Below are 16,148 nucleotides of genomic sequence, written 5' to 3' on the forward strand. Positions count from 1 at the left end.
TGGCGGCCTAAGGTCACCCCGGCCCCCGGCAGACGTGGGTAGTCTGGTCCCCGCCGGCGGTGCCCCACGGCCCGCCACGCCGGGCCTGGGAAAGCCCCCATGCATCGGTGGTTGGGTGCCGATCGCCCCCTGAGCCGCCTGGCTGGGCAACGGAGGCGTGACCGCGCGCCCAACTCCGAGCGGCGTGGCAGCTCGTCCCCGACCCGCGCCCAGTGTTGCCGCAACACCACCGCGGCCGCCTCCAGCAGTCAACGGCGGACCACCGCGGCCTACGCCGCCCGGGGCGCCGGCCTGGATGCCGGTTTTGGCCGGCGGAGGACCTCCGCCCGCCATGCTGAGGAGAGGAGGGATCCGGCGAGCACGCCTCGCACCTCGGTCGTAGAAACACGGCCTCGCCGACGGTCGAAGAACCCTAGCTTTCGTCGATTGATAACCCTCAGACGGCACGTCAAACATGCATGTACGCTCGATATCGCCCGTCGTATGTACCTGGTTAATCTGGGCCTCATACCCAATTAAACCAGGCCCACAGAGTACAGGGCCCGGCTCACTCAGAACCGGCCCATCGAGCGTTCGGCCCAGCAAATCATTCAAACGTTTCTCCAGCATCAGCAAGATCGCGATGCACTGCCTCGCCGGCGATCTCGCCATGGCCACCGCCGGCACACTTCCCGGACGGATCGGTCTCTTCTTCCTCTTAACTTGAATCCACGAATCCGGATGAATCATATCGAAAAGCGTTAGATTTGGAAGACTAACCTTAGGAAGGGGGCCCTTCCATGGCCGGAGTGCCGTCGCCGCCGTTCGCCGATGCACCACACGCCTGACCATCTCCTTCCTCTCGCCCGCATGGAGGCCAACCCTTGCCGGATCTTCCACTGGCAAGACCCGATCCACCGTTGAGGCCACCTCTTCCTCATCATATCCCGCATTGAAGAACTCGCAGAAGAGGTCCGATGGAGTCGGTGTTGGTGGATCGGCCTCTGGATCCTCCTCCCCGTCCGCCTCGTCCTCGCCAGATCCGGCCAGCACCCAGAAATGGCCACCGACCTGAGGTCTATCCACCGCCCCGGAGCGCACTGGCCCGCGATCGCCGGACGGGCACCCGCGGCGCCCCCCCTGTCGCCCCCCCTGTCGCCCCTCATGTGGATATCACCAGGAACATTAATAAGATCCTTTCCAGGCGAGGTCGCGTGTGGCTGAGCCACCAACTGCATCGGGCATTCTTCCTCCGGATCTTCTTTCACCGGTGTTACATCAACGTCCGCATCAGCCAAGACAGAAACTCGTCCCCCGAACTGCGGTTTTGATCGCTTGGGAGCGTCCGTGAGATCGATCACCTCGGTTTGATCATGCGTCTCTAGTTCTTCCTGCAAGAATGAACAAATGGTAACATCGAAACAATCAATCAACAAACGCGTTCCTTCAGAAATCTCCTCTTCCTCGTTCAGGTAGCGGCCGCCTAGGATATCATCATCCAGGTCGCGCACCACCATCCATCTCGATGGGTAGTACGTAAATAGGACTCCCTCCGATCAGAGACCGATTGCCCGAACATCCTCGAAGAGAATTCTCCATTTTGCAGGATGCAGGAAGCCCCCGATCTGCGCCGTCGACTCCGGATCTCGTGAATCTCCACAGTCCGGCGATCGCGCCGGCAACTCTATCGCCGGCGATCCCTCGCGGGCTTCCGTCGTTGGCCTAGATCTCTCCGTAGGAGGTGGCTCGGGTGGGGGCGGCAAGGGCGCCGCCCCGGCATTCACGTCCGTCTCCATTACCACCTCAAGTGTCAAGGCTACACCAAAGAAGTGGTCATCAGGGCTTGTTCCAAATGGAGTGTGTATGCAGAAGCTATCTTGGTTTGGTTTGTCCAATGACTCGGTGCTTTGCATGGTGTTTATCCACCTGCATTGAGCACGGTGAGGATAGACTAGTTTGGTCTCTACGTGATGGTCCAAGGCAACAGTAGATTTAAGCTTGATTCATTCATACATGTAGCTAGTTGAAACCTACTGTACATAGGAATAGCTTGCCTAGAACAGAACAGAAAGCAGCTCAGACACTACACTTAAACGATATTTACTGCTTCTCTAACCTGCCCTGGCCGGGATAAGAGAGAATAGATCATTGTCCGGCAAAACTCCACCGGTTAAACTGTGCAGATGCATGCTTTTGGTCAACTAATATTTTGCCAGTGCATTGAAAATGCATGCGCCCTCCTTAATGCTTGACACAGACACCATGGGATCAATATTATAAAACAGTAAATGTCTCAAATAAACTTCATAGTTGGATTGGTTAAAAACTTATATGAATTGGATTGCTTAAGCACTTTTAAGTCGGTAATTTCATAACGTAATTTCATTGAAAACCTATTAAAAATCTATATCTATTTTTTTTAAAAAAAATACTCCCTCCGTCCCATAATGTAGGATGTTTTTTGACACTAGTGTAGTGTCAAAAAACGTCCTACATTATGGGACGGAGGGAGTATATTTTAAAACAAATATGTCTTAGTTAATGTTCTTCGAAATTCATTTTCTTACAAATCTTGAAGGGTAAAAAAAAATAACATGAAATTATTTTTCTCATTCAACTTGCAATTCATATTTCAATGCAAATTCACAAAAAATCTCATCAGTTTACAGTTAGTCGTCTCACAAGCCGAAAGTTTGTATGGTCACCTGCTTAATGCCTTGTTTTTTGAAACCTATTTGGGAGTGAGACAAAACATGTCCCCGTGTTTAAGTTGCATAAACCCAAGTTCCCAATCATGCCATTGATGAGCAAGTAATTAAGTGGATACTAACAATGTGTGTCATAGAAAAAACATGCATCAAATTAAAACGCTCTAATATAAGAAAGTCAAATTCTATCATAATCATGTTATACCTCTCACCGGCATCTTACACTACCCATCTTAAATGGTCTCATCAAGATGCTGCCCCTCCCCAGCCCAGCTAGTTATTTAAAATGCTCAACATCAATTCCATTAGTAACCATGTGTAGAATGGTTTTGGTCTTGAATATCACGTAGAGAAAAGCATTTTTTTTCTATTTTAAAGTGCGCCGGGAAGATAAAAGTATACTCTTTTATGGACAAATATTTAAGGCCAAACGTATACTCTTCACCGGACGTAGAAGTTAATGAGTAAAAGGTTTGGTCGTACTATCCAACTTCATTTAAGATGCCCAACTACCAACTAATATATGTGTATTTGCTGAGTTAACTTAATGTAGGGTTCAAGTATTCATTTAATCGCTATATTAAGTGCCGATCTCACATCATGCATGGACTACCAAGAATTCATCATCACGTGGTACCATGTCCATAAAATCCGCGTCCCATATTGTTGTCTATTCTTGTGTACTAGTACAACTCTAAATAATTTTATATAGCCTTGTGCACCATGCGTTTCCAGGATATAAGATGTTTGCCACCGACAACAACTCATGCCACATGGCTGATGGTTGTTGACTCCTACAGCTCAAATGGATACTTTTTTTTTCTCTTGAAATAGGCTTTCGCCTCACTTTATGTATCTAGCAACATAACAACCCAACTGTATAATATGGTGAGGAGGCCCCCTACAAAGTAGATCAAAAGATACAACATGAGCCCAGAACAAGCCTAACACCTCGCCATGCCCGACCGAGGACTCCTAAACTCCATGACAGCGCCCCGAAGAGGATGACCTCGCGAAGCGCCGCCTCTAGTGTGAGGAAAGACAAAGGTTTTCACCTAGAGCCCTGGCACAGGGAAGAGATCCATCACAACGTCTTCAAGAAGCAAACACACCCACAGGCACCACCGTCGCCGACGCCAGAGACACAAAGCTTTAGCCTGGAGACTCGCCTACACCACTAGGTGGAGTCTTGACCACCACCGCAGCGACGGCCAACTTATCCACCATAAATCTGCACATAGCCAGAGTACACCTGAGCCCCTCGTCACTTCACCCCTTGCCGCCCACACAACCAACGATGAAGCCACCACCACCACCATAGGTGTGTTGGTTTGTGCTTTTTAGAGGGAGACAAAATGTGAAGTAATGAATTTTACCGTGACCACCTCTCCAGGAATCTCAAAGGCGAATATTCTAGGACACTTATCCGAAGGAGATCGATGTTGAGTTATGTGCGTCATACTAGCTACCATCTGGCGACTGATTGTGGTAATGTAATTCCTGCATGATATGGTATTTGTGATTATAGAATTATTGTCGGTCTCCTTTGGTTGTGAAAGTAGGGGACAGCCTGCTCCGTAGTTTTGTTTTTATTTCACGTTAACTGTTTTCATGCTTTCCTTTGTGACAAAACTGCTGTTAATGTAGTACTTTATTGTACCACAAATTGCAAAACAAAACTAGAGGATTTTTATTGAATGGTACTTTGGCTACATACTAGTAACTAAAATGCAAACCATGCACTATTCCATTATTACAATCAGCTCAAGCAAAAAATTGGGAAGCAGTCACTTAATTTCAAAAGCCATGAAAGCAATCAAGTAAAGGTATATCTTTTAGAAGGAACCAAAATGATCATGTGCACAAGACTACAAAACCGAACAATAAAAATTTGGGGCATGTTATTTTATTGAAGGTTGCATATTGCGAGGGAGGTACAAATAATTGTCAAGTTTTTCAGTCCAGAAGTTATAAGTTGCATTTTCCTGGAGTCTTCAGAAGCTTCACAACTTTCATTCGAACACACAAAGTTAAATATTTTTTGGTGGCCCATAGTGGCGTACTAGCATTTAACCAGTAGATGGAAATATATGCTAGCTATGCTATAGTGTCCCAACCATCACAGTAACAGCCTGGCCTTGAATTTTCATCCTCTGATTTGCAGCGTTAAACTCTAGATATAGCGTTCCAGTCCTTTTAGATACCTGATGATACACAATAAATGAATAAATACTCCATTATAATTTAGTTTACCAAGTGCATATGTTCTCATTTTTTTCAAACAAGTGATACATACTTGAAAAGCTGTAAGTTTCTGTTTCCCCAGCTTTCGAGCCCAATATGGTGCTACAGCACAATGTGCACTGCCACAAACCGGGTCCTGTTGTATACCACAATGACAAGGGGTTATGATCAATATATGCTCGATTCACCATAGAAAATTAAGGCCACATTTTTCTTTCAAAAAATGTACTTGGTCTGTTGGTATTTCTTACTCAGAAGAAAATTGTAAGTTAAACAAGCTTTGCATATTATATTATGTATGTTCAGCTTAGAGAATGTTTACAGGATCACCTCATCTATCCCCCATTTTGGGGAGAAGAAACGTGAGAAGAAGTCATAACCCGATCTAGGTGGCGCCTGTCCTGTGACAATAACACCTCTGCCAGCACACTTCTTAAGTTGTTCCATGTTAGGGACAACATCAACGACCTCTTCTCCTGATGAAAGTTCCACCTGAAAAAAGCCACGATCTGCTACCTCAAACAACTCGAATTCGCAAACCAGCTATTTGTAGTATCATAGATTAGTATCATAGGTGGTCTCATTTATTGCCATGCATGACACATAGTAGCATCACATTTATTATGTTACGGTATCTACCTATGTTACTATAACCATCTCTTTCTTCTTTAATTACCTGACACATAAGCATGTTTGCGAGTCTCAAGTGCATGATACTATACTTATGTTACCCCCACTATGGCAAGCCTAATAGTGTGCATAGCATCTTGGGAAGGGTAGCCCTAAATTTGATAGTGTGCTATATTTTTCGTTTGTACTTACGCTCAGAGCAAGCGCGAGGCATATATAATAAGTACTTACAATGAAGTCGTCGGTGAACGCTGACGACGGGCGCGGCCTTCTGGAATATAGACGGCAGGTCGTGTTCATGGGTGGAGCTGCAGTCCACGAAAACATCACCCGTGGGGAAATCCAGCTCGATGAACGGCTTCCCCTCCTCCGCCTCCGTCACCCGTGGCAGCGAGCTAGCAGCGGGAACCTTCCGGGCGGTCAGGATCCCGGACTGGGTGACGAACTCGACCACGTCGTTCTGCTCGGCGAGGACGGCGGTGAAGAGGAAGTGGGCGGACGCAAGTGTCCCATGGCCGCACAGCGCGACCTCGACGGCGGGGCTGAACCAGCGGAGGCGGAACCGCGGGGTGGACGAGTTGGAGCCGGCGTTGCTGCGAGAGAGGAAGGCCGTCTGGGATACGTTGAACTCCGTGGCAATGGACTGCAGCCACCGGTCGTCGACGGCGTCGTCATCCTCCAGGAGGCACACCGCCGCCGGGTTGCCCTTGAACGGCTCGCCGGTGAAGGCATCCACCTGCGTGTATGCACGTACGTCGAAACGCGCGCGTGATTGAGAAAATTACTTGTCCGAGAAGAGAAAAATCCAGGAGCACTGACCATGGCGTACTGGACCGCTCGCTTGACCATTTCCAAGAAGCGGCGAGCCGCCTATGTGATGTTAGCTAGCTCAATTCCGGATGCACTGTGTGATGTTAGCCGATCGATCCACCCACCACGTTCTTCAAATATATAGCTACTAGCCAGTAGCTACCGGCAGCTGGGGATCTCATATTGTCTATCATAATGGTGCTACTGCCAAATAATACGATTCGATGTTGATTTACTACTTCTGGCTGCCATGCCTGTTTGTCATGCTGCGTGGTCGGCGTGCATGGTGCTCATAGTTTTAAGTACCCCGCTATAGCGTTGGCAGAGGGGTAGATTCACATTCACACCTTTTTGGTAAAGTTTAGCAAGATGTTACCCGATAATCCACTTCTGAGCCAAGGCTCATCTGCACCCCCGCCGAAGAAAAAAATATCAAAAAAATACTAGAAAAGTAAAAAAAATTCCAATTGTTTTTGGCATGGTAGATAATTTGATGCATGAGGTCCGCTCCAATTTTTAAATCATTTTGATATCTGAGCAGCTCTCGAGAAAACAAAATAAATTCGGGGTCTGTAAAAAAGTTTACTGTTCATTCGTTGTTCTGACCCAATTTATCTTTTTTGCTGAGAGCTACTCAGATGTCCAAATGACCTGAAAATTGGAGCGGACCTCACGCAATATACTTCCTACCATGCAGAAAAAGTTTGAAATTTTTTGCGATTTTGTCTCACTGGATGCAGATGAGCTTGGGCATCGAAACACTGCACTCGATTTCACCCTATTTTTATTTTTCTCCTTATCTGCCTTTTTTGTTGACGCCAACATCCATGTCATTTTGGTTGTATGGGAAACACCATGATCCATGACGTTTACCACCCTGCCAAATGCCAGGGTTTGTGGCGTTTCACCATCTGTCAACAATGGCATGTCCCATGAAAAAATGCCAAGGAGAAGACGCCATCCATGCAACAAAAACGCCATGGGTGTTGGCGTCACCAAAAAAGGTTAGATGAGGAATTTCCTTTAAAAGGAGGTCAAATCATGCTAAACTTTGACAAAAAGGTAAAAAAGGATTTCGTGCTTGGAGAGAATCGATCAAGTAGATCGTTATATATATGCACATATTCTCGTCTATTCTTGTGTACTAGTACAACTCTAAATGCGAACCAACCTGTGGTTGGACGGTTAGGACGATAGTGGTATCCCCAGTCCATCAGGATTCAATTTTGGTGCTTGCATTATTTCTGAATTTATTTCAGAATTTCCGGCGGTGAGCGTTCAGTGGAAAAAGACGTTATCATCGACTACGAGGCGCCTGTGGTAAGTTCGTCAATCTCAAGATGATATGCCGGCTCAGTCTCTCGAAGATGCTTATATGGATAGGGTTTGCGCGTGCTGTACTGTGTTCTAAATGAAAGTACAACTCTAAATAATTTATACTGCCTTGTGGACCACGGGCGATTCCAGCATAAGTTGCTTGCCACCGATGACAGCTCATGCCACATGGCTGGTTGTTGACTCCCACAGCTCATGGATCGGAAACGGATACTTATCCTTTTAAGGAAAGCTCACCCTTGATTCATGAGAGCACAACATCTGCCAAGGGTTCACAAGAAAATTTACGTACAAGGGTTACCAATTTAGGGAGCACATCAGAAATAAACTACAAATCAATTCTAGTTAAATTGTATCTATGAATGGAGTACATGATATGGAAAGACTGGTAAAAAAACATGCCAATTCTCGAGCTGGGCATTTGGCAAATGTTTATACTGAACTTAAGTTTCAAATGCTCATTTGCTGTCTATGAGACAAAAAATCATATCATGAGAAACAATAGGACCAGGACTCTATCCAAGGCGTACACAAGGACATGGCTCAATATCATCCAACACCGGGTACAAAGACACGGAAAACAACAGAAAAATACCGGATCGTCATGTGCCAGTACATCATGGGGTGCTAGCCTCTTCGTTTCTTCTTCTTTTCTTTTGGTTCTCTTAAGACAGTACAATAACTATTTATTGATTAGTACTCCCTCCTTTCCGGTTTATAGGGCTCAACTTGAAAATTTCTTGAACCAAGGTAGATGGTGAGTGGTGGAATACATTTCGTAGTTTGCAAAAGTACCTAATTAGCTACTCCCTCCATCTAGGTGAGTAAGTCATCTTAGGTTGTGCACCATGACCAAGGAGGAAGGAAAAACGAGAGAACTTAATGTTCATCTGCTAATTAATAGCATTGCATGGAATGAACCAACCAATGCATGTCGTGTTTGATAGTGTCAAGTCATTAAAAGCATCCACACCCCACATCTCTTATTGGTTGATATGTCAAGAAACAAAAAACGAGGTAGAATTTAATGCACCGCGCCTAAGTGTTTTGGGATTATTTGGTTTTCGTAAGATGACTTACACACCTAGACGGAGGGAGTAGTAATATTGTTTTCTCAAAAAGTTGTGTTTACCTATGCATTCTTTACAATACATGAGTGCATGACAACTAAACGGCCAAGAACTTCTACATGCGTTGATGAATTTTCTCTTAATCCTTGTATGTAATGATTTAATGCACCTTGAAATCTGAACATGTGATGGTACTCGGTGCATTAGACATCTAACGAAAATCAAACAGTCCCAAAACACTAAGGCATGAAACAGTACTAGTACTAGTTGCATGCATATTAATGAGACGCCATCTATTAATTGGAGGACCAATGCATGCAATTTCTAAGGCATGCTATTGAGATTTGAAGGAGTCTCCTAATTAATAGCACATTTTTAGTTGAGAAAAGAATGATGTGATTGGCTTCCTCGGAAATCCAATTCGGCTCTTGGAAGCATATGCCCCTGCCGATGAAAAATGTTTTCTTTCAAATGTAAAAAAAAGGAAAAAATTGATGTGATCATTGCCACCAAAACTCTACCTGCCAAATTTTAGGAGGAAAGCTTAAGTATTTTGATCTATGAAAAAAAAGCCGAATGGCAAATGTTAATTCTAAGTGTTACACTTATTTTTGTTCTTTTACCGGCGAATCACTGTCATCCCGTTTCGAATGAAAATTGGCAAGCACTCTTGTTACACCAACAAGAGCATCTACGAAAAAATTCAGAACTTTTACATTCTATTTACTATTTATTTTGAATTTACTGTTCATTAGGGAGCATATGCTCCCAAGAGCCAAAACGGCCCTCTTGGCTTCCTCAGCTATTCTATTTTTCTCCTAGCTCAATCTCTTCACGCCTAGGTTGCGGCGCACCTTCTAATATGCCTAATGCACCGAGACTGAAGAAATAAGTAGAGTTGAGACTTATAAAATGGAAAAAACGAAAATTTTGAGATGCGTGCTCACTAGTAGAAAACGGGCCAATGGTCCAGGCCAGCCCAGCCCATTAGTCCCGGTTCAATCCAGAACCGGGACCAATGGGGGCATCGGACCTGGTTCGTGAGCCCCGAGGGCCGGCAGGGCCACATGGGCCATTGGTCCCGGTTCGTCTGGACCTATTGGTCCCGGTTGGTGGGACGAACCGGGACCAATGGGCCTCGCTCCTGGCCCAACACCATTGGTCCTGGTTGGTGGCCTGAACCGGGACCAAAGGGTGACCTTTAGTCCCGGTTTGTGCCACCAACCGGGACTAAAGGGCTGGTCCTCGTTGCGGCCAGAGTTTTGTCCCACCTCGCCAACTGAAGGGGGATTAGACCAGTTTATAAGCCCCTCCCTCTCTGCCTTATTGAGCTCCTCTCAAAATGAAAATAGATGCCCTTATACAGGAAATTTAACCTAAATTGATACTGAATTTCTCTGAAATTAGTAGAAATTTATTATGAATTTAGGTTGAATTTTCTCTATAAGCGCATCTATGCTCATTTCTGAGTAGTTTTTTATATAGTTTTTTTCTTTTTACTAAAGTTAATCACAACTATTTTTTCTTCTATTTATTTCTGAGTAGTTTTTTATATAGTTTTTTCTTTTCTGCTATATTTATTTTTTCTTTTTATTTCTGAATTGTAATAAGTCATTAAAAATAAGCATCTATGCTCACTTTTTAGTAAAGTTAATCACAAATATTTTTTCTTCTATTTATTTTTTCTTTTTATTTCTGAGTTGTAATAAGTCATTAAAAAATAAGCATCTATGCTCATTTCTTTAGTAAAGTTAATCAAAATTATTTTTTCTTCTATTTATTTCTCAGTGGTTTTTTATATAGTTTTTTTCTTTTCTGCTACATTTATTTTTTTCTTTTTATTTCTGAGTTGTAATAAGTCATTAAAAAATAAGCATCTATGCTAATTTTTTTAGTAAAGTTAATCAAAATTATTTTTTCTTATATTTATTTCTGAGTGGTTTTTATATTTTTTTTCTTTTCTGCTACATTTATTCTTTTCTTTTTATTTCTGAGTTGTAATAAGTCATTACAAATAAGCATCTATGCTCATTTTTTTAGTAAAGTTAATCAAAATTATTTTTTCTTCTATTTATTTCTAAGTGGTTTTTTATATAGTTTTTTTCTTTTCTGCTACATTTATTTTTTTTATTTTTATTTCTGAGTTGTAATAAGTCATTAAAAAAATAAGCATCTATGCTCATTTTTTTTAGTAAAGTTAATTAAAATTATTTTTTCTTGTATTTATTTCTGAGTGGTTTTTTGTATATTTTTTTCTTTACTGCTACATTTATTTTTTCTTTTTATTTCTGAGTTGTAATAAGTCATTAAAAATAAAAAAGAGCCGTAATGCTTGTTAATTTGCTTCAAGCCTTTCAGAATAGTGTCAACTGCACTGGACATAGCTCTGTGCAATCTACCGTATTCCTCAAGGCCTGAAGCTAACCAACGTGCAGGAGCATTGAGCCTCTTCGTCATCGTCTCTGCACTCAGGGCTTATAAACAGCTGCGAGTGCCTCTCGCTTGGCGAGGTGGGACTAAAAAAACAGCCGCAGGAAGAATCAACAAAAAAACAGCTGCAGAAAATAAAAAAAATAGTTAGACAGGTCCATTGGTACCGGTTGGTGGCACCAACCGGTACCAATGCCACTCTTTGGTCCCGGTTAGTGGAACCAATCGGGACCAATGCCGCTCTTTAGTCCCGGTTGGAGCCACCAACCGGGACCAAAGGTCTTCGTTTCCCGCCCTTTGGGCTGCTAAAAAGAGGCCATTGGTCCCGTTTGGTGGCTCCAACCGGGTCTAAAGGGGACATTAGTCCCGGTTGGTATCACGAACCGGGACCAAAGCCTTCGCTATATATACAGCACTTAGCGCGACTTCGATCTCTCCTCCACTCCCGTCGCCGCGCGCGTCTCCCTGCCGCCACCTCGCCGTCGCCGCCCCGCCCCGCCACGCCCCGACTCCGTCGCCGCCCCGCGCCGCCCCGCCCAGCCCCGCCCCGCGCGCCGTCGCCGCGCGCGCCCCGGTCCGCCCAGCCCCGCCCCGCCGCCCCGATCGACGTCGCCGCCCCGGCCCGCGCCGCCTCGACGCCGTCGCCGCCCCGCTCCGCACCTCGCCGTCGTCTTCGCCGTCGCAGTCGCCAGTCGTGAGCATTTTTTTTATTTTTGTTAGATTTTTTTTAGATTTTTTTGTAGTTCATAGATTTTTTTTGTTAGGTTAGATGTGTAGTAATTTTGATATGTAGTTCATAGATTTTTTTGTTAGATTAGATTTTTTTGTTAGATTAGATGTGTAGTAATTAATTTGTTCATATTATGTTAGAGTTTTTTGTTAGATTAGATTTTTTTAGATTAGATGTGTAGTAATTAATTTGTTCATATTATGTTAGATTTTTTTCTGTTAATAGATTTTTTTGGTGATATTATTATTGAATATGCATGTTTGGTGATATTATTGTTAATAGATTTTTTGGTGATATCTAGATTGTATAATTAATTTTGTACATAGAATTTTAATGATTTTTTTGTTCATAGTATTTAGAAAAAGGAAAATAAATAAGAAGTGGTTTATATATAGTTGAACTAGCTAGTTGATTTAATAAACTAATTTATTTTAATATATATAGAAGTAGTTTGTTTTTAGTAAGTACTACTTATTTATTTATAGTAAGTGCTTAGTAGTTGAACTAGATAGTTGATTTAATTAATAAAACTACTTTATTTAACTATATATAGAAGTAGTTCCCGCATCGACGTCGGCGATGCCTATCCCGCATCCTCCTCGTCGTCGACTCGGCGGTGGAGGCCTGCTTGATCAGGGCCATGTTCGGGACTGGGCTCCGCCGGGCTGGTATTGGGAGGTGCTACCTTCCGGGGGACGTAGGTTGGTGAAGAGGCAGCCCGTTGTTGACCCGATCCTTGTTTGGTGGCTGTCGCGTGGGCCAGTAACGGTGGTGAGGTATCCGGACACCGCGGAGGTGGTACGTCACTGTGTCAGCGAGGAGGACGAGCATGTCCGTCGCTACATGGTTGCATTGGAGGGAAGGTTCGACAATACCTGGCAGGTTCTTCAGGGTTCTCACTAGAGCTATGATCCTGTGATGGTTCCTTATCTTTGGGTGTCCACCGCCGGCGTCGATACCCGTCGGGCGCTACGGTTCTAGTTGTATTACTGATAATATTCGACGATGTACGGACACCAAGAGATGATGTACTTTTGCTTATAATTATTGAATGCATGCTAATTTGAATACTATACTTTATTTTATGATTTGGTTTTGCTTATTTTATGATTTGGTTTTGCTTATTGAATGCTCATATTGGATAAGTTCTCCTTCATTCACGTGTGCTACGTAAATCGATCATCGATAGTCAACCCGTGATTAATAATAATGATCTAGTTTAATATTTCAATTATGAACATAGGCCGGAAATGTCGTACTCATCGGACGACGAAAACCGCCCGGGGGAGTGCGACTGGTGCCACGACGACCGAGGTATCCGTGATAGGTTCATTGAGCTGGACGAAGATCGGCGCTTCAGCATTAAGCTCGAGGAGACCTCCGATGTTCATACGGTACGCAACGACGACAATAGTTTTTTTTCGTAATTAAGCACGACTTCAACTATTTTAACGTGTATTTTTCATCTTTTCCAATTCGACTAGCTTATCCCATGCTTTGCAAGACGCTATGTCTTGGAGAGGATGGGTTTTGAAGACCATGAAAGTTTCGAAACCAAAAAAATTATCCTAAGTACCCATCATGGTGTGGATTTTCAAGTAAAGCTGTACAATGCTCAGAATGTAACCCATTTTGGTTGCAAAAATTGGGAAGCACTTTGCAAGATGTATGGTCTTGATGAGGGTATGCTTGTCACCATGGATCTTGGTGATCCTACAATCGAGCAAGAGAGACCTTCGATTTGGGTCCTTGTGGATACACCTCCAATTCTTCCCCCATGTGAGCTTAACATAGTTATTAAGTAATTTATATTGTTTATTTCAAAATATATAGTTGACAACTCATCTTCATTGACAGCTTATTTTCATTCTTCAAAGAATGTGCGAAAGATGGTAGACAGAACCTACTACACCGAAGGCTCCGAATTAACTTATCAGGAGAAAAATCATCTGGTCGCATTTTGTACTGATCTTGAGAATTACAATATTTACAATCAAACTCCTCAACATTATGGTCAATACGTGCCACTAATGCACGCGTTGAACTACGGTAACTACCATGGAGATACCCTGGTAAGATTATTTTTTACTATTACAACATCCGTGCATCTTTTTGCACACTTCTAAAACTAGTACATCATTGCTAACGACGAAGTTATTATTATGTTTTTCAACAGATAATCCCGAATGATTGTGTGCCTCATCTGATGTATACGCATGGTAGCCTTCATGTTTTGAACATACAACCAGGTCGTCCTACGAATCTCAACTGTCCATACCGGGTTTCTAAAAGAAGTGGAGACATAACAATCAAAAAATGGAAAAAATATATGGACAGTCGTAAGGAGCTTCTTGGAAGCAATAAGCAGCGAAGGGCAAGAATTGGAGACAGGATGATCGCAATTCTTCATAATGGAGAGTCAGGGTCTATATTGTTTTATGCTATTTTACCTTAAGGGTGTTTAGGTCCTACCTGATACTGATGATCATGTGCTAAGAACAATTATGTAGGGTTGGGTTCGATGACTATGAGGATGATGATCATATGACTTATTATTAATAACGAGTAGAAGTTGTATGATGATGTATGATTAGTAGGACTTGTTATTATATATGATGATGTATGATGCGAACATGCATGAGCATGTTATATCAGCGGGTGAAATGAACATAGCAGCAGCGTTGATAAACCAAGGACGAAGATATGAGAGAGGACACTTCTCTCTATTAGCTAGCTAATAACAACCTAAAAATAACCCCCAAACCCCTAAAGCAGCCACTTTTGTTAAAAAAAACATGGACTTTTGGTCCCGGTTGGAGCCATCAACCGGGACCAAAGGCCCCCCTGACTGGGCTCGGCGCACAGTGCCACGTGGAGGCACATTGGTCCCGGTTCGTGTTTGAACCGGGACTAATGGGTGGAGGTATTAGTAACGACCCATTAGTCCCGGTTCATGAACCGGGACTATTAGGTGTTTTTCTACTAGTGGATATAAACGGGAAAGAAAGGAGTACTAACCAATAAATAATTGTACTTGTGGAGCTTGCATCATGATCGAGGCCCTTTACATGCGCATGCAACTGCGCTACGTGGCTCCTTCAATTCCAACAAGAAACTCCCTGGGACCTCTCCAAGCTAGCAAGTCAAAATTCGTGGAGTGGCTAGCTTGTGATTAATTAACCCTTTCCGTGCGATCGGATCGGATCGGATCAGATGAGATGGGCATGAACTGTCAACCTTGATTCGGTGGTCGATGATTGATACACTACGGTGCACAATCCTCCATCTCTAAAGATAACTAACGTGCGAGCAAATTACATACCCTCACTCGCTCGCTCGCTGACGCTGCCTGCAATCTCAAGATGAGCATCTGCAAGGCGTCCGTGATGAGTTCGTCAATCTCATTGATTACGAGGCGCCTGTGGTGAGTTCGTCAATCTCAAGATGATATGCCGGCTCAGTCTCTCGAATGTGCTTATATGGGTAGGGTTTGCGCGTGTGTTCATAGAGATGAGTGTATGAATGTATATATATGAGCATCTGCGTCTGTACTGTGTTCTAAATAAAAGTACAACTCTAAATAATTTATACCGCCTTGTGGACCACGAGCGTTTCCAGCATAAGGGCCTGTTTGGTTCCAATAAGTCACCTGAATTATAAGTCAGGTGACTTAAAACCAGTGACTTATAAGTCACGCCTGTTTGGTTGTCACCTAATTTATAAGTCACCCGGTCACACCTTCACACACCAATTCACATCATGCAGGTGGTGGGACCCATGCAAAAGGGGGTGACTTATAAGTTTTAAGTTGGGGTGGAGCAACTTATGACTTATAAGTTGGGGTGACTTATAAGTTGGGTTTGTTTGGCAAAATAAGTCATTTTTTTCACTTTTCGACTTATAAGTTGGTGACTTATTTGGAACCAAATAGGCCCTAAGGCTGGCCATAGTGGGGGTAACATAAGTAGTATAATGCACTTGGGACTCGCAAACATGCTTATGTGGCAGGCAATTAAAGAAGAGAGAGATGATTATAGTAACATAGGTAGATAAGGTGCAGGTGTTAAGGTCAACTCGGCAGGTGGTGGAAAGCAAAAGAAAGGCAGAGTCAAGAGCTCAAGTGGTGAGGTACAAACAGTTCATGGGGATATGGACATGGGAGGAAAGGTGGACACGGAGGCGACCAGCCATGGGGCCGCTGGCAAACTGACG

At 43.7% G+C, this 16,148-nt stretch overlaps 1 protein-coding gene across 1 annotated transcript; it reads right to left on the reverse strand.

Annotated features, from left to right (window-relative positions):
• Positions 1-4,565: 4,565 nt before the first annotated feature.
• Positions 4,566-6,589, reverse strand: LOC123088230 (uncharacterized isomerase BH0283-like). The gene is made up of 5 exons (XM_044510424.1): positions 6,381-6,589; positions 5,793-6,297; positions 5,262-5,443; positions 4,984-5,067; positions 4,566-4,891 (listed from the first exon to the last, which is right to left on the reverse strand). The coding sequence occupies exons 1-5, from the start codon at positions 6,408-6,410 to the stop codon at positions 4,790-4,792; spliced, it is 903 nt and encodes a 300-aa protein (XP_044366359.1). The 5' UTR covers positions 6,411-6,589; the 3' UTR covers positions 4,566-4,789.
• Positions 6,590-16,148: the final 9,559 nt, after the last annotated feature.

The sequence above is a fragment of the Triticum aestivum genome, chromosome 4A, assembly GCF_018294505.1.
Source record: "Triticum aestivum cultivar Chinese Spring chromosome 4A, IWGSC CS RefSeq v2.1, whole genome shotgun sequence".
NCBI lineage: Eukaryota > Viridiplantae > Streptophyta > Magnoliopsida > Poales > Poaceae > Triticum > Triticum aestivum.